Below are 19855 nucleotides of genomic sequence, written 5' to 3'. Positions count from 1 at the left end.
AGTTGAACAGCAATTAAAAGTCATCGTTGCCCTGACAGCAAAATGGAATAAAATGATCGGAATTGAAAGAACACCTTGATAAAAGGAAAAGCAACGAACTGATGAAAGTCGGTGGGTCGGGCAGCATCTGTGGTGGAAAATGGACAGTCGGCGTTTCAGGTCGAGACCGTTTCTCGGGACGGAGAGATAAAGGGAGATTACTAGTGTAAAAAAAAGGTGAGGGATAGTAGATGAGAGGAGAGTTAAGTCTTAAAATATAACCAAAGTTTCGCGTATATAAATACGCCTACTTCAACTGTGGGCATTGGAATTGTTTTGTGACTCATTTCCAGCCGCAGTCTGTATTACTGTCTTCCATTTTTGTCCACTGTGTATATAGATTGGGAGAGCTGGTACTGGAGCGTATATTGACAATATGTCACTCTTAGCAAGGCTCCAAATCATGTACCGATTCCTCATTCCAGTAATTCCAGAACGGAAATGTCGGCGAAGTCTGCACTCGCACCGCCCATTATAGCCCCGCTTAAGAAAAACACTTTGACCGTGCTTGAGAACAGGGAAGCTGGCAGACAGCTCCGATCCTGTTATATGGGAATACTAGGGGCTGTGGGGGCAAAGTCGGACTGTTCCGCTCAGAAGAGGAGGAGGAGGACCTGGACCAGAAGACGAGAGACTGGCACAGAGAGAACCACAGGAAAAGAGTCAGTGGTAGACCGAAATTGTACGATACAATGTTAGAGAGACCTAGAGAGTCACACCCTGTGTTGCCTGAATGGTCAGACAGACATACCTAAAGACCCGGACTGTCCGACAGATAGACCCAGAAAACCGGACTGTCAGAGACATAGACCAGAGACGCGGACTGTCAGACAAGACAGCAGGCTCAGAGAACCGGACTGTCAGAGACACTGAGGCGCAGCGACCAGAACCATCCGACGTATAGATGGAGAGACCCGGAGTGCTAGAATGGCAGACAGAGACATTCAGAGAGCCGGACTGTGGAACAGGCGGAGAGAGCCAGGAATCCGAACTGCCCAACAGACAGCGCTTACTCGATGGGTTTCAGATCCGCTTGGGATCCTCGGGTGAAAATCGTCCAGTTGTCACAATTAATTTGAATTTGAGCCTTGTCACAAGAAGTGGCACGGTTAGCTTCTAAATTTACCGTAGCTGTTAAACCATTTCGCTGTTTTCCGGCAGATTAGCAGCACCTTTACCGCCGCTCTGATGACTTTCGTTACAGGCTTGGATTCGCATTCGATTACATTTAGCGGTCCGTGGTGTTAAGTGGTCCTGATGTGTTTTGACTTTTTTAGGGCGTGGGTGTGGATTGGGAAGCATCGCAATCACCATGAGGGCCTGAGACATGCCGGGTGACAAGTTCACGAGTTCGACTTCGGAATGAAACGTCCGCCGCGGCGAAGTCCTGCAGCTTCCTCGCATGTTCTGCTGCTGGTATTCTGTGGATGTGGTGAGTGCATAACATCCGAGGGGGATTATACTACAGCTGTGTATATATATGTCATCAGACCAGAAGAGATGGGAGCAGAATTAGACCCATCGAGTCTGCTCTGCCATTTCATCACGGCCGATCCATTTTTCTCTCAACCCCATTCTTCTGTCTTCTCCCCATAACTTTTCATACCCTGGCTAGTCAATAACCTTTCGATCTCAATCTTAATGACCTGGCTTCCACAGCCACCTGAGGCAATGAATTCCACAGATTCACCACCTTCTGGCTATGGTCCCAGTGCAGGTGATGGGAGAAGGTAGTCTGAATAGTTCGGAGTGGACTAGATGGACAATAGTTTCTATGGCTCTAAAGTAATTCTTGCACATATCCATTCTAAATGGACATCCTTCTATTCTGAAGCTGTGTCCTCTGGTCCTTGACTCACCCACTATAGGAAACATCCTCTCCACATCCACTCTATATAGGCATTTCAATGTTTGATAGGTTTCAATGAGATCCCACCTTATTCTTCTAAATTCTACAGAATAATGATCCAGAGCCATCAATCAGTCCTCATACAATAAGCCTTTCATTCTCAGAATCATTCCTGCGAACCTTCTCCAACGTCCGCATATCCTTTATTAAATAAGGTGCCCAAAACTGCTCACAATACTCCAAGTGAGGCCTCACCAGTGCCCTTTAAAGCCTCAGCATTACATTCTTGCTTTTATATTCTAGTCCTCTGAAACTTCACATTTGTCTTCCTCAACACCAGCTCAGCCTGCAAATTAACTTTTAGGGAATGTTGCACAAAGACTCCGAAGTCCCTTTGTACCTTGGATTTTTGAATTTTCTCCCCATTTGGAAAGATTGGTCTATGCTTTTATTCTTTCTACCACAGTGCATGACCAAACATTTCCCTACACAATATTCCATTTGCCACCTTTTTGCTCATTATCCTAATGTGCTCAAGTCCTTCTCCAGCCTCCCTGCTTCCTCAATGCTACCTGCCTTCACCGATCTTTGTATCATCCACAAACATGGCCACAGAGCCATCAATTCCATCTTCCAAAGCACTGGCATACAACGTAAAACGAAGCAGACCCAACACCTACCCCTGAGGGTCATCACTAATCATCAGCACCCAATCAGAAAGGGCTCCCTTTATTCCCACTCTTTGCCCCCTGCCAGTCAGCCAATCTTCTATCCATGCTACTCTCTTTCCTGTAATACCCCCAGCCCCATGCGTGGCACCTTGTCAAAGGTCTTCTGAAAATCCAAGTACACAATGGTGGTGGCATCTGTTAGTCTCGCGAGACCATGGATCTGCACCTGGAATGGTTTCCAAGGCGCAGGCCTGGGCAAGGTTTTATGGAAGACCGGCAGTTGCCCATGCAGCAAATCTCCCCTCTCCATGGCACCGATGTTGTCCAAGGGAAGGGCAAGGGCTGATACAGCTTGGCACCAGTGTCGTCGCAGGAGTTGCCAGAACGAGGTTGAAGGCAACGTTGGACTGCCTTAGGGACTCCAGCTCTGGATTTGTCCTCAGGGTTTACTCCCGAAGCCTTTCCCATGTGTGGTTATGGGCGCAAGGCAGTGGAGGTTTGAAATCAAAGTTTTCCCTCTCTTAGATGGACTGCCTTCCCAGGCTGACGAGCTCCATCTACTCAAAGCACTGGTTTTAAGGTGCCAGGACCCGCCTTCGCCCCTTCTCCTGTCAGTAGAAACAGTTCCGCCGGGATTTGAGGCTAAGCCACACAAGAAGGCCAGGAATTGGATCTGGTTGTCAGAGGCTATTTGAGTCGCATGCTGTGAGGAACAATTTTAGGTAGTGGGAGCTTGTCCCCACTACCACTCCACGGCTTGACAACCTTAGGAACCAATATCCCCCACCAGTTCTGCTTTGTCTATCCTTCTTGTTATTTCCTCAAAGAATTCTAACAGATTGGTTATACAAGGCTTTCCAGTACAAAAACCATGCTGACTTTGGCCGATTTTATCATGTGCTTCCAAGTACCCCAAAACCTCATCCTTAACAATCAACTCTGACATCTTCCCAACCACTGAGTTCAGGCTAACTGGCCTATAATTTCTGACATGTTGGTCCATGACCTCCTCTTTTGCCCAATGTGTCGGTCCATGGCCTATTCTTGCACCAAGATGAGGCCACCCTCAGGGTACAGGAGCAAAATCTTATATTCTGTCTGGGTAGCCTCCAACCTGACAGCATGAATATTGATTTCTCCTTCTGGTGAACAAATCCCCCCCACCCTTCCTCTATTTCCCACCCTAAATGTTAGCTTCTCACCTGTCTATTATTTCCACCTGTGTCCCCTCCTCCCTCCCTTGACACTTCGTCACTATTGAAACCAATGAAACCAATAGCTGATTCACACAATAGCAATACTGACAAGGTGATCTACCCAAGTGATAATGAGTGAGGAATAACCACAGGACAGTGATGAACTGCCCTGCAGTTTTAAATGATGCAATGGAATGCTTAACATTCACAGAGAGAGCAAGATAGCCTAGGTGTTTAAGTCAAAACACTGTGCCTTGGCAGTGCAACGCACCGTAGTTTACTTAAGTACCCACTCAGCCTCTTGTACTCAAATCACCAGAATTCGACTTGATTCCAAACTCTCTACTTTAGATGTGGAAGTGATGAACAATAGACCAAGACATTATATCTATTGTATAGCTATAATTAAGAAACATTGATTTAGTTATTTTGGTTATATTTTTATTGGGAATAACTGATATTATTTATAAAATGTAGGATGAATGAAGGAAATCGAATACATTTTTGTCAGAGTTACACACAAAAAATGATGGAGGTCCCCAACAGATCAGGCATCATCTATGTAGGGCAATAAACAGTCAAAGTTTAGTGCCAAGACCCTTCATCAGGGCTTAGTCCCTCTGTAGATGCTGCCTGACCTGTTGATTACCTCCAGCATTTTGTGTTCGTTGCTCTGGGTATTCAGAAACTATAGAACCTCTTCTGTTTATATTTTTGTCAGCCCATGGCTTCTTGCCAATATTCTCAGCTGCTAGCTATTGAAGCCAAGTTGTTACACCAGAGATTATCAGCTATGTTACTAGCTTTGTTAAAAGCAACTGATTGTAATTTAAGTATATTTCACAGAAGCCATCATATAAGCAAAACAAAATTATAATTCTTAAGTACTCTAGTGGTCTACAAATTGATCCTTTTAAAAAGATGGGCATAAACTTAGAATTATGATCAGTTTATAGTATTCTGACCAATAATTCAATGAACGATCAAGCAGAAAACTTCGAAGGTTTTGGAAAATGAAATGGACAATTACTGGCACTGGTGGTTACGATGAAAACGAGTTGTAGTTGTGGCATGCCTTGAAAGAACTTAACAAACAGGAATAGGAATTACCACAAAGCCACTCAAGCTTAGTGCTTTCTGTTGAACAAGTTTATGGTTGTAATTGTGTATTACTTAGTAATATTGGCTATTTCCTTGCTGTGATCCTTAATTGGTTCCATGCCAATGGTTTGTTGACTTGTATAAATTTCAGACTGCACAAACATCTTCTGAGGTGGGATTGTATTTTCTGTGGTAGGAAAATTAGATGTGTCCAAGAAGAATTTATTTCACAATAGCTGGACAGGCAGATTAGGGGAGAGGGCATGTTGGATACTGAACCTGGTCAGGTGATAGATCTCTCGGTGCATGAGCATTTCTGTGATAGTGACCACAACTTTCTGACCTTTACCATAGCCATGGACAGGGATAGGAGGAGATGGTATGAGAAAATATTTAATTGGGGGATGGTGAATTATGATGCTATTAGGCAGAGCATAAGTTGAGAACAGCTATCAGAGAAATGCACAACAGAAATGTGGAGGTTATTTAGAAAACAATTACATGGGGTTCTGGATATCTTTTAACTCAGGGAAAAGATTGAAGGAACTGTGGTTGATAAGAGATAAGGAACACCTAGTCAAGAGGAAGAAGGAATCATATTTAAAGTTGAAGAAGGAAGGATCGGACAGGACACTGGATAGCCAGGAAGGAGCTTAAGAATAGATTTAAGATAGTTAGAAAGGGTAAGAAAAAGCCTTGGAGAGTTAGATTAAGGAAAACCCCTAAGGTGTTCCAATGTACATGAAGAACAGGAGTATGACTAGAGTGAGGTTATCAATAAGGGATTGAAAAGGAAACATGTGCCTGGAGTCAGAAGAAGTAGTGGAGGTTTTTAATGAATACTTTGCTTTAATATTCACCAAGGAGAGGGACCTTGACAAATGTAAGGACAGTGTAAAACAGGCTGATATTCTGGAATATATCAACATTAAGAATGAGGATGTGCTGGAACTTCTGAAAAACATAAGGATAGATAAGCCCCAGGGGCCAGACAGAATATGTGCCAGGTTACTATAGGAAGCTGGGGAAGAGATTGCTCCAAGTTTGGTGATGATCTTTGCATTCTCACTGGCCACAGAGTAGTACCAGATGATTAAAGGGTGGCAAATATCATTCCTTGGTTAAAGGACGGTATTGGGATAACCCTGGGAATTGTAGAACAGTGAGTCTTATGTAGGTGGTGGGCAAAATACCGGAGAGCAGTCTTAGAGATAGGAGTTATGACCATTTAGAGAAGCATAAACTGATTGGAGCTAGTCAGCATGGCTTTGTTGGGAACAGGTCATGCATTATGAGCCTGATCTAAGTGACAAAACAAAATGGTAAAGGTAGAGTGGTGGATATGGTGTATATGGATATTAGAAAGGTATTTAATAAGGTTCATTCAGAAAGTCAGGAGGAATGGGATACTGTTAAACTTGGCTACGTGGTTACAGAATATGCTTGCTCACAGAAGACAGAGGATGGTCACACGTGGAGTGTGTTTGGCCCAGAGGCTGGTGACCGGTGGTGTTCTGCAAGGATCTGTTCTCGGACAACATCTGTGATTTTTATGGATGAGATGGGATGGAGTGGAGGGATGGGTTAGAAAGTTTGTAGATGGCATGACAGTTGGTGGTGGTGGAATGTGTAGAAGGTTGGCATAGGTTACAAAAGGACATCAACAGGACGCAGAGCAGGGTGGAGAAGTGGCAGATGGCGTTCAATCTGGAAAAGTTTAATGTAATACACTTTGGAAGGTCAAACTTGAAGTCAGTACAGTGTAAGTTGTAGGATTCATTTCTTCGGATTCAACTCCTGCTGCTGAAAGTGGTTTCCCAACTTCACCCCAACCTTAACTGGCGTCTTCATTCCTTCCAACTCAATTACATCAATTACTACCTATGTTACATCTGACATCCCCTACATTACCTCATCATTCACCACTAGATCTGACTCCCGCATCTTCCACCTCACAGCCCCTTCTCCACCCCAGCATACTCCTACTCACCTCAATGGCCAACAGCCTTCTTTAATCCAAAATTCTCAGTCTCCATCCACACCTCATGAAAGCACAAGGAGTTTATACACTGTGTTGTCTCTTGAATATGATCTCATAGCTGTCACCACTGTCTCCTCCTCTGATTCTGCCTACTTCAGACCTCTTCCCTTTTGCTCTCTCTTTCATCCCACACCCTTATCCATTTGAACTATTTTCATGATAATGAATTTCAGTGACATTTGTAATGGACTTAAATAAGGTAATGCACCATTGCAGAGGTATCTAAAAGCAGACAGGTTAGGTTTAAGGTAAGGGGTGGAAGGTTTAGAGAAGATCTGAGGCAGAACGTTTTCACCCGGGTGTAGCTTCAGCTGGAATGCACTTTCTAAGTGGGTGGTAGAGGCACAGTATTACAACGTTTAAGGAGTATCTTCTTCTTCTTGTCCTCTTGGGCCATTCACACCCAGTGGAGCATAAGCCATGGATGACCTCCCATCTCCATTGTCCAAAGTCGATGGTATGGTTGGATTTCATAAATGTTTCTGTGATCCATTGCACTGTCCTGGGGATTGGCCTGTACAGTTTCACCGGAGCCTTGTTGGCTGGCCTTACCCGTTTCCACCTCTCATGATGGGATTTTGAGAGGCAAGGAACATCTAGGTAGGCACTTAAACCAACGATGCATAGAACAGTTTGACCCTTGTGCTGGTAAAGGGATTAATATTGATAGGTACTTGATGGATAGCATGGGCATGATGAGCAGAATGGCTTCATTCCATGTTATATGGCCCTGTGACAGCTGTTATCCAATTCCCTTTTGAAGGTCATAGTGGATCCATCATCTTTGTAGACAGCGATTTTCAGATTTCAGTACACAAACCATAAAAATAGTTTTTCTTCCTTTTGCATGCTTAATTCCCCTGCTTTATGCTATACTTGTGATGTGTATACTTGTGTTTACATGCAACGAAATAGACATCCCATATACACTCTGTCCAGGTCCCGATAATTTTATATACAATATGGAAGCTGTTGCCATGAAGGAGAAAGGACAGGAGCCTCAGGACTCACACCAGTAGGTTCAGGAACAGTTACTACCCCTCAACCATCTGGCTCTTGAACCAAAAGAGGTAACTTCACTTGCCCCATCATTGAAATGTTCCCACAACCTATGGACTCACTTTCAAGGATTCTTCATCTCAGCTTGATATTTATTATTACTATTGTTATTTTTTCTTTTGCATTTGCAAAATCTGTTGTCCTTTGCACATTAATTGTTCGTCCATCCTGTTGGGTGGTCTTTCATTGATTCTATTATGGTTATTATTCTATAATGCATTTACTGTGAATGCCCACAAGAAAATGAATCTCAGAGTCGTACATGGTGTCATATATGTACTTTGATAATAAATTTACTTTGAACTTTGACATCTCAGCCTTCTCATCTCCAAATCAGTCCCAAGTTCTCTATCATTGTAGCTGTAATCCACCATCCAGGAACTATCAGTGTTTGGATCCCCTCCAATGTTTTCACATCTGTTCTATAATGTGGTGACCAGAACTGAACACAATACTCTAGCTGAGGCTGAACAAATGCTTTATAAAGGTTCACTTGACTTCCTTGCATTTATATTCTCCATGCATTGTTTCCATCTGGCCTCACTTTGCTTAAACAATTTTTTTCCCTTGTTAACTACCACCTGATATCTGACATTGTCTTCTCCAAAGCTCATTGCCCTGTGTTACCGAGACTTCCCTTTGGATTTCTTTTGTCCCGTATGCAATCGCTGGTAGAAGACTATCTCAACCACCCATAAGACCATTGAATGACCAAAGCCACTTCACTTTCAAGCTTGTGGTTAGTCTAGGCAGAACATCTGATAATCTGTTATCTGACAATTTGTAAATCCCAATAATTGGGCACGCAGTTCTCCTGGTAATGTTTGCTGCCCACGGGTACCAAGGGTACTATGCTCTCTATATAGTTAGGGGGTGTCCTGCTTCTATACTCAATTCAGTTCACTTCAAAATACTAAAAACTATTTCACTACTTGAAAAAGTATACTAAGCAACTTTAAAAAAATATGGTCAACTAAATTGTTTTGGGTTATGAGTAACATGCAATAGTTCAAAGTTCAAAGTAAAATTTATTATCAAAGTACATTTATATCACCATATACTACCAAGATTCATTTTTCTTGCAGGCTCTCACAGTAGAACACAGAGATACAATAGAACCAATGAAAAATGACACATAACCACAATGTAAAACGACAGACTGTGCAAATGCAACTAAATTATAAATAAGTATTTACTGCAAGTAAATACATGCAGTACAGACATACTGAGAACATGAATTATAGAGTTCTTGAACGTGAGTCCATAAATTGTGGGATGAGTTCAGAGTTAAAGTGAGTGAAGTTATCACGTTGATTCAGGTGCCCGATGGTTAAGGGGTAATAACTGTGCCCGGGCCTGTGGTGTTTGACTTAAGGTTTTACTCCGGAAAATCAAGTCCTGCGTTACCAAAGGCCGGAAGTGTGCCGAGGATTTTCACTGGGATTTTACATTAATTCAAGCAAATAAATATCTACATTCTATTCTCTCTTTAAATTTCAGCTGTTTTTGCCGAAGTCCGTTATCGACTTTCCGGACAACCTTGGCACGTGGCTCTGAGCAACCAGACCGTTCGTGTTGACTTCAAAGATCTGAACGCGACGAGCTCACACAACTTAACCCTGTCACTCGTAGACGTCCAGAGAAACCAAACTGTCGCCACCAAGCTGATCCCCGGAAACCAATCCCGGGGCTTTGTGGAGTTCGAGTGTTTTCATTTCACTTACGCTGGCAGCTTCCAGTTTAGGCTGATCGATTTCGCAGGCAACGACACAGCCCGGTGGACAAGCGACATACTGCAGGTCCGCTGGCCGGTCTTCGGAATTGAATTGGAGAGGGAAAGTAACTCATCTAGCCACTTCCAGGTCCATGCCTTTACTCCCGAGTATTTATGTCCTTGGAGAGTAACCACCTTATTTCTGGACACTGTTATGATTGATTTTAATGGATCTGGAACTTACAATACCAACAACACTTTGACACCAACGATAAGTAAAACAATTGAGCTTGCCAATTCTCAGAGGTTGGATTTTGATTGCACTGGTTTCAACCAAAGCACATCCCTAAAGATTTCCCTGAGATCTCCGTACACAAATTCCGTGATCGCTTCCACAGAACCGCTGGTATTTGCTCAGAGTATCGGTTATGAAGTGTTGGTGGATCATCCGAGGACGGCTGCGTGCGACTCGGCGGCGGAGGTCCGAATAGTGGCACCCCCTTGCGTCCGATTACAGGGCAAAGTGACCGTGTATAGAAAACAGGCGGGTGCCGCGTTCGGAAGAGAGGCTTTGGTAGCTGAGAAGTGGCTGCGCCCCAGGGAAAACACAACCGAATTCAACTGCTCGCTGTTTGATTTTGGGAAGCAGAACTACTGCTTCGAGTATGTTAGCATTCGGAATCACAGCCACACTTTCACCAGCCCGGAGAAATGTGTCACTCTTGAGAGACCGGCAGGTTGGTGTCACACTAGGAGAACGTATACAAATCCCCCCCCCCCCCCCTTTCTGTTGCTTTAATGCACCGACTTAAAAAAAACGACTGTTCAGTGATACATGTTACACAACATATAAAACTATCAGATTGTCTAAAATAATTAAACTATATTCGGCTGATCAAACTACTCCTTAACTAACAATGTGCTATATTGTTCAGTAAATGGTCCGTGATTAATCAAAAGAATCAACATTTTGGCGCCAAATTGAATAGGTCAAACAAAACTACCCCACTTAATGATCTTCACTCTAATGTTTAAAATCGATTACCCTTTAGTACAAGTAATAAAGGCGTAGACTGTTTTCTAAACGAGGAGAACACTCAGAAGTCAAGAGTTGCAAAGGGACTTGGGAGTTCTTGCGCAGGACTCTAAAGATTATCTTGCAATTTGAGTCTGTGGTAAGGAAGGCAAATGCAATGTTCGCATTCATTTCGAGAGAACTAGCACTTAAGAGTAAAGGTGATGCAAATGCTTTATAAGGCATTGGTCAGAGCACATTTAGAGTATTGTGAGCAGCTTTGGGTCCCTTTTCTAAGAAAAGATCTGCGGGCATTGGAGAGAGCCCGGAGGAGGTTCGCTACAATGATTCTGAGAATGAATGAATGAATGCGTTTGATGGCTCTGAGCTGGAGTTAGGAAGCGTGAAAGGGGAATGGCACTGAAACCTATCAAATATTGAAAGGCCTAGATAGAGTGGATGTAGAGAGAATGTTTTCAATAGTGGATGAGTCAAGAACCTCAGAACAGAAATGAGAAGGAATTTCTTTAGTCAGCAGGTGGTGAATCAGTGGAATTCATTGCCTGTAGAGGCCAAGTCCCTGTCCGTATTTAAAGCTCAGGTTGACCTACTTTGAATTTGAGGCTGAAGCAAAGTGAAATTTTTGGAAGGCCTCGGTGATCGCTGGAGTCCCATGGACTCTCCATCAATCCTCCCAAATGTCCATTCGCCATTTCTAATGGCTGCGAAGTAAGTTGCAGCAATCCCAAGTCCTGACATGACACTTTCCCAGAAATAGAACTCTGGGTACAAGACTCCAGCACACTGCGTCTGTAAGGGAACATGGTGGGACGTGTTTGCACTAGGAATTGTTGTAATTCCAGGGGGTCACTGCATCAGGAATAAAAACCCTCTCCAATTTTCCAACTGCTTAACATAAATCTCCAGTGTGGTGCTATTAATGTTGCTGATATTGTCAGCGATCTCAGCACAAACTAGCAATCAGATAATGAACCTTGATTTTCTTTGCATTCAGTGCATTTATTGAATTTGCCTTTCAGGGGGTTACAAAAAAGTTGTTTTTAATCACATGGGTCAGCATAAGGCAAGAAATAATACATATTTCTTCAGTCAATTGCCCTGGCGGTATTTAGATATGAGGTAGTAGGCAGCAGAATGAATTTAATCAATAAAATGTCGATAGCCAAACATGTACGATGGGAAGAGTAAAATAACCACACTTTGTGAAATTTGCAGAAAGAGAGAGTGTTTGGATGTCCTGGAGTCCGTGTAGTGTCACATGCGGTGACGGAGTGCGCGAAAGGTACCGACAGTGCGTCTCCTCCTCCTCCTCCTCCTCAGGGACAATGGGGTGCAACGGAGAGGAGCGAGAAGTTTCCCTCTGTTCACTTGTGGATTGTGCGGGTAAGTAAACACGGCAACTCTGAATGTTCCACTTCAGAAAACATTCAAAACTATCTCATCTTTACACACACAAAATGCTGGAGGAACTCAGCTGGTCAGGCAGCATTTATGGAGGGAAATAAACATTTGACGTTCGGGCCGAGACTTTATCTGATCTTTGTTTCCTATCCACATTGCAGGAATCTGCTTAATTAGCTCTTGTAATGGGTGACTCACAGTGACAGACATGGGTAACCTGGGTTAGTCAATGTTTATATCGGAGATTAAGATTGGCTATGTGATGGGAAATGGAAGAATATTGAACCGTTGAAAGGGAAAGAGTGAAACACCAATGGGTTCACATGGTAACAAAGGGTACAATGGACAGAATTTGGTGATTCTAACAATGCATTGCAAAAAAGTTCAAGGACCAAGTTTAAAATGGCAGGTGCAAGTGTTATCCTAGTTCTTTCAAATTGAAGCTTAAGCATTATTTCAATCATTATGTTTGAAGATTAATAGGCTACTTCTTGTGGAGAAGATAGTATTCCATTCATACAAGTTATTATATGGTTTTAAACACTTCACTTGGATTGATTATTCTTTAAGATTATGTTGGTAATCATGATGTTGTTTAGAAAAACAATCTATTTGTTATCCTTTTGCATTTGTACAGAGCACTGGTGAAACCACACCTGGAGTATTGTGTACAGTTTTGGTCTCCAGGATTAAGGAAGGACATCCTGGCTGTAGAGGAAGTGCAGAGTAGATTCACAAGGTTAATTCCTGGGATGTCCGGACTGTCTTACGCAGAGAGGTTAGAGAGACTGGGCTTGTACATGCTGGAATTAAGGAGATTGAAAGGGGATCTGATTGCAACATATAAGATTATTAAGGGATTGGACAAGATAGAGGCAGGAAATATGTTCCAGATGCTGGGAGAGTCCAGTACCAGAGGGCATGGTTAAAGAATAAGGGGTAGGTCATTCAGGACAGAGTTAAGGAAAAACTTCTTCTCCCAGAGAGTTGTGGGGGTGTGGAATGCACTGCCTCAGAAGGCAGTGGAGGCCAATTCTCTGGATGCTTTCAAGAAGGAGCTAGATAGGTATCTTATGGATAAGGGAATCAAGGGATATGGGGACAAGGCAGGAACCAGGTATTGATAGTAGATGATCAGCCATGATCTCAGAATGGTGGTGCAGGCTCGAAGGGCCGAATGGTCTACTTCTGCACCTATTGTCTATTGTCTATTGTCTATTTGATGTGTGAGTGACAATTAATTGTGCCCAATTTATTTTAGGTCAGTATATTTTGAAGTTTGGGAGGGAGGGAATTTAGTGGAGAGTACTTAATGAAAAAAGAAACTCAGAGAGCTATAGAAAGGAACCGTCTGAAGTTAAGTCATGAAAAGACACAGCACAGAAAAAGGTAATAAACACAAGAGATTTTGAAGAGGCTGAAAATCTTGAGCAACACACACAAAAAATAGGAGGAACTCAGCAGGTTAGGCAACACTTAATAAGAGGAACAAAGAGCTGATATTTTGGGTCAGGAAGGTCATTTGGCTTAAATTGAAATGGCGCATTGGCACAGCTAGTAGAACTGCTGCCTCACTGCCCCAGAGACCCAGGTTCCTGGGGTGCTGTCTGTTCGGAATTTGCACGTGACTAAGTGAGCTTCCTCAGGATGCTTCAGTTTCCGACTATGTCCCAAGAAGCACGAGCTGATAGGTTAAATAGCCTCTGAAAATTGTCCCTAGTGTGTAGGTGAGTGGTAGATTTCAGGAGGAATTGATGTGAATGTGGGATTAGTGAAGGATTAATTAAAATTGGTGGTTGATCATCAGCATGGACTCAATGGGCAGCAAAGGTCTGCTCCCATTCAGACTCTTTGAAAAAAACATCATCCAAATAATGTCATTCTTTTCCATTACCATGTAGATTTTCTTCCCGCAAGGATTCACCAAATTCCCCAGTGAAAGTTCTAATTAAACTCACTTCTATTTACACATTGCTAATTATAACAATTATTTGCATTAAAATGCTTTTGTCTGCAATGTCACTCTGGATATGTAGCATAAGTAATATTCCTACTAACAGAAACAATTTCTCCAAACTGTATACCAATTTCCCTACCACATGTGAAGATCTCTGTTAAACCACTCCCTATATTTTGGTTGGTGCCATTGTATGCAAGCTGTATTCAGTGACAGAAGATGAATTTGAAAGGACATGGGATGCTTAAGTTAACTCTTGCAAATCATGTAGAGAAGTGGTGTTAATATGGTAATAAGAAATATCGATATTTCAACACAGATACTTACTATGACCTCTGTTCCACAATGGAACTTCTTTATTATCATCGCTATGACAGGGTTGGGGTGTGGGGGAGAAAAGACAAAACACATGGGATAAGGAATGAAGAAAAATGACACTATAGAACCGATTTTTGAATTCGTTTTCTTATCTCTGACAATTGTCTAAATATCTCTGGACTCCTCTATTTTTAGTCAACTGAAGCAATCAAGTACTGCCACAGAAAACTTGAATTCCCATGAGTACACATAGAAGGTGAAGGCTGAGGTGCGGAGAATCAAATAGAATGACTTGAGATTCCCAAAGGAATTTAGGGGTGGATAGATTTAAGTTATATCTTCTTTCAGGGTCAGTCTAGAACAAACTCATATTTGCCTTATTATTTAAGATGGGCTGAAGAGTGTTAATATCATGAACCAAGCAGTTTTTCAAAAGGGAGTGGAAATCTGAAATATTTCCCCATGAAAATGTATCGAATTCTAGAACGACCAGAGCACGGGCTGTTCAGCCCATCATGTCTAAAGAAGCTCACTAATTTCTTCCCTCGCCTTTTCTCCATTGATGCTCAGTCAATTAAAAATATACAGACTGAGGTCAATAAATTTTGTTAAGGCTAATGAGGCAATAAAAGTAGTTTACACAGTCTTGTTTAATGGAATAACAAAATTGATGGTCAAAACTTTTCCAAGGGTTTTCAAAATGCGTTTAGTGAATTCAATGTCTTTTATGTTACAGAACGGGGATCTGGAGTTCCTGGGAAAGGACATAAAACTGGCAATATAGTGACAATCACTGGCATTTTATTCTGTTTGATAATAATCATAGCCACCATAGCAATCACTATTCGGACAAAGCTACCATGTAAAGAACGGAATTTGAATAGCACAGTGAGGCATGATCCAGTACCTTCACATAACTTCAGGAATGCGCTTGAAGAAGAAAGGAATTTCTGTGAACTAAACCATCAACGTGACATTTTAACTGATAACATGCCCTCGGCCCTTGTGGAAGATAGCGTGAGCATTCCACTGGCTCACAGGAGGAGCCAGCATTTTGTTGCCCATCAGGAGACGTTACCAGAGGAAAATCTTGGACTGCAGGGCGCCCATAAAGTGATTCCCCCTATATTTGGATACCGTTTAGCACACCAGCAATTGAAAGAAATGAAGAAGAAAGGGATAACGGAAGCAACCCAAGTTTACCATGTTACACAGCACCCTTTAGACGATACGATCATGAATGAAGGAGGAGCTCTGGCTACAGAGACAGACCAAGCTAAAACCAGCTCTGTTATAGTGCCCTCTTTGGACATGGAAAGCAGTGCAGAAAGTAACCTGAACAGGTTCCGTATCAAATCTCCATTTTCGGATCAAAATCCAATGTACTGCAAACAACAAATAGACACAATGTGTCATAGAAGAGACCCAATGGTTGCACCTTTTCCAGAATCGCCAAATGACTTTAATCTGTCTGTATCTGTTTGCGGAGGAAATAATAAAACACTCCCGAACAGACCAGGAAAGTTCAGGCATTATGACAAAATAACCGAGAGAGAAATGCTTGAGAGAGGATACATCAGAGACCCTGATTTTAGAAGGACATCCAGCTTCAGTGAATGTAGAACCAGCAAGTATTACAGAGAAAGAAGTATGTCGTCCTGCACACAGAAGCTTCCATCCCTACAGCACTCAAGAGGTATTGACAAGGCAGCAGCTGGGAGTGAAAGATGTAGTAATAACAGACCTGGAGTTCACTATAGGACTAATGGCAGCACTGCACGAAACCCTAGCTGGAACTCCAGTGCATTCATCTCAGAGTCTTCAAAACAACTCATGAGAGGCGGTCAAGCTGGAGCCTGGACGAATAAAGCCAATCCAGCCAATGATCGCCCCATTGCAACTTGTGTTTTTAGTGAGTTAGAAACTTACACAGGCAGAAGGAAGGCAAGAACCCCAACCAATGAAAGTAAATTATCCACTAATCCCAGTCCTGAGAAGCATTCTCAGTGGAAGTATCCAAGGAGTAATCCATTGCCTCGCCATCACTACCGACAAGATCGCTGCCAAAGCTTCCCTTCCGACCCAAACTTCCTCCATTATGACAATTCTGGTTTTGAGTTAACTGCTTCAGAGCAGCAGATAATAGACCTGCCTACCCACTTTGGTTCACATGTTATAGGTGATGAGGAGGACACTAGCACTTTAAGCAGTGAAAGGCTGGTAATCTGAGGACCTTGTCATCTCTATCAATGACCTGGATGATAATGTTGTAAACTGGATCAGCAAATTTGTTGATAGCACCAAGACTGAGGGTGTAGTGGACAGCGAGGAGGACTATCAAAGCTTGCAGTGGGATATGGACCAGCTGGACAAATGGGTTGAAAGGTTAATGCAAACAAGTATGAGTTGTTGCACTTTGGGAGGACCATCCAGGGCAGGTGAGTGGTAGGGCACTGATGAGTGTGGTAGAACCGAGAGAACTAGGAATACAGATCCATAATTCTTTGAAAGTGGCATCACAGTTAGATAGGGTTGTAAAGAAAGATTTTAGCACCTTGGCCTTCATAAATCAATGTATTGAGTACAAGAGTTGGGGTGTTATGTTGAAATTGTGTAAGACTTTGGTGAGGCCTAATTTGGCCTTTTGTGTCCAGGTTTGGTCACCTACCTACAGGAAAGATGTAGGTAAGATTGAATGAGTGCAGAGAAAATTTACAAGGATGTTGCCAAGACTTGAGGACCTAAGCTATAGGGAAAAGTTGAACAGGTTAGGACTTTATTCCCTAGAATGTACCTACAAGACTGAGGGGATATTTGATTGAGGCATGCAAAATTATGAGGGGTATAGATAGGGTAAATGCAAGCAGGTTTTTTCCACGGAGATTGTGTGAGTCTACAACTAGACGTTATGGGTTAAGGTGAAAGGTGAAATGTTTAGGGGGAACATGAGGGGGACTTCTTCACTCAGAGGGCAGTGTGATTGTGTAGTGAGCTGGCAACAAGAGTGGTGGATGCGGGGTCGATTTCACCATTGAAGAGAAATTTGGATAGATACATAGATAGGAGGGGTATGGAGGGCCATAGTCCAGGTGCAGATTGATGGGACCAGACAGATTAATGGTTCTGCACAGACTAGATGGGATGAAGGGCCTGTTTCTATGCTGTAGTCTTCTATGACTCTATGGCTATCTTGAAAACGGAAGAGTTTGTATAAATTAATTGTGAGTCATGCCCTTTTGCAATTTCCGTCTACTATTGCTGGATATTTGAGTAAATTCAGTTTAACCATCTGGAATCCAATTTACTATTGCCATACTTAGGGTATGGGTCACATTATCTCTTGGGAGTGAAAATAGATTCAATGCCAAAAGCCTTTCAGTCCATCCATTGTATTAAACCCAGTTCTGAGTTCAACTAGGGTGAAGTGTTTTTGACATGGCATTGCACTGGGGAGAGGAAACAAAATTGAAAATTATTTGGACAATCAGAACAAAAAATGCTGGAAATGCTCAGCAGGTCAGTCAGCATTCATGGAGGGTTAAGGTTTCAGGCCAAAGGTTTTTCCCTACATGTGACCTTGTTTCCACATCAGGTACGTATATAACCAATCCCTTTAGACAACTTGCACAGGATTTAAATAAAAGCTCTCCCACCACCAGCCACATCTTCCCATGTCTCACAACCCCCCCCCCCCCCACTCACTTCTGCTTTCCACAGGGATCACACTCTTTGACTCCTTGAGTCTGCTCACCTCTTCCCAGCCACCTACCCATCCTCTGATACTTTCTCCTATAATCATAGCAAGTGCAACACTTTCTCACCTACTACCAACCAGAGACTTAAACTTCTGTTCCATATGAGGCAGTGATGCACGTACACTCCCTCCAACCTGATCTTTTGCATTCTGTGCCTTTGAAGTGGCCTCCTCTGTGTTGGTGAGACCGCTTTGTACTCTGCCTGCAACAGCCATCTTGACATTCCAGCCACATGTCATTTTAAATTCTCTTCCCCTTCCCATTCCTATTCCCACACTGACCTGTCTATCCGTGGACCTCCACTGCAAGATGTGGCCAAACACACTAACTGGAAGAACAGCACCTCATATCCTTGTTGGGTAGCCCACACCTCAACGTGAATGTAGAATTTTTCATTTTAAGTAACTCACCCCCCACCATGTTACTTTTCCACACCCACCAGTTTGCCCAGAGTCTCCCTCCCTTTGTTCACCTTTTCCAGCCTTCCCCTCTGGTTACCGGGACTCATTCACCTCCCCCGTTGGGTTCCATCTATCTACCACCCACATACCTATTTACCTGGTTTCTGTTCGCTTTTCCTACTGTATTCCCCATCGGGCTCCAACTGCCCATCACCCCTCCCTTACCTCTGTCCACCTATCACTTGTTGTCTCTACCCTTCCCTTCCCCTCCCTTCTCCCACCTGACTCCATCTGCCCATCACCCCTCCCTTACCTCTGTCCACCTATCACTTGTTGTCTCTACCCTTCCCTTCTCCCACCTGACTCCATCTGCCCATCACCCCTCCCTTACCTCTGTCCACCTATCACTTGTTGTCTCTACCCTTCCCTTCCCCTCCCCTCTTCCACCTGACTGCATCTGCCCATCACCCCTCCCTTACCTCTGTCCACCTATCACTTGTTGTCTCTACCCTTCCCTTCCCCTCCCCTCTTCCACCTGACTCCATCTGCCTATGATATTTTCCACTTATCTCTTTCCAGCTAACCTCTGTCTCGGCACTCCCTCCCTGCCTTTCCCTTATGTAGCTTTATCTGTCCATCATCGCCCTCTAATAGCCACTGTCTCACCCCTCGCTCTCATTTCTATATCCCTCTCTCTACGTTCTCAGTCCTGACACAGGGTTATGACCCAAAACACCGACCATCTCTTTGCCTCCACAGATGCTGCTCGACCCACTCAGTTTTTCCTTAAGTTTAGTTATTTAAAAAAAGCGTACCCGCTGAGTATATTCTCAGTCTTGTGTGCTACTGATAATTAGTGATTATTCTAGGGACAGTGGTGCTTCAAACATTGACTTAATTTTATCAAATTGTAAGCAGCTAGTTGAATTTCTGTAAAATTTTGCATATCATGGATTTTCTAAGTCCGTGTTTCTGGAGTTTAAATGTGTGTTTCAGTTCTACACTATGTCTCCCATTTGCAGAAATGAATTCTAAGGTGCAAAGTTCTGAAGCTGTAATGTCCAATGATATGATTAAGTAACACAATTTGTAACACAACTATTTTCCAACTCTTAAACCCTAAACTCGAGGCATCTATAAGTTTGGAGCCTCCGTCCACCAGTGTACATTAAAGTGCCGGATGGATGAGGATTGGGGATTTGTTTATTGTAATGCGTGGATCCCCATGGAGATGAGACCTCTAAGTAAGGGTCAGACGATTAGAGACACTTAGATATATTTAATTAATGAAATAAAATAAAATTTACTTTAAAAATA

At 42.9% G+C, this 19855-nt stretch overlaps 1 protein-coding gene across 2 annotated transcripts; it reads left to right on the top strand.

Moving 5' to 3' along the window:
* Positions 1 to 554: 554 nt before the first annotated feature.
* thsd1 (thrombospondin, type I, domain containing 1) lies at positions 555 to 19855 on the top strand. 2 transcript variants are annotated; one of them, XM_073043972.1, is made up of 5 exons: positions 555 to 701; positions 1317 to 1471; positions 9457 to 10407; positions 11922 to 12089; positions 15119 to 19855. In XM_073043972.1, exons 2-5 carry the CDS (start codon positions 1402 to 1404, stop codon positions 16609 to 16611), a joined length of 2682 nt encoding a protein of 893 aa, XP_072900073.1. In that variant the 5' UTR covers positions 555 to 701; positions 1317 to 1401; the 3' UTR covers positions 16612 to 19855. The 2 variants fall into 2 exon arrangements, with proteins under 2 accessions (XP_072900073.1, XP_072900074.1); XM_073043973.1 differs by having other exon boundaries at positions 555 to 708.

Source organism: Hemitrygon akajei, chromosome 4, assembly GCF_048418815.1.
Source record: "Hemitrygon akajei chromosome 4, sHemAka1.3, whole genome shotgun sequence".
Taxonomy (NCBI): domain Eukaryota; kingdom Metazoa; phylum Chordata; class Chondrichthyes; order Myliobatiformes; family Dasyatidae; genus Hemitrygon; species Hemitrygon akajei.
Note: the sequence above shows the minus strand (reverse complement) of the source record. Positions and strands in the feature narration are given on the sequence as shown.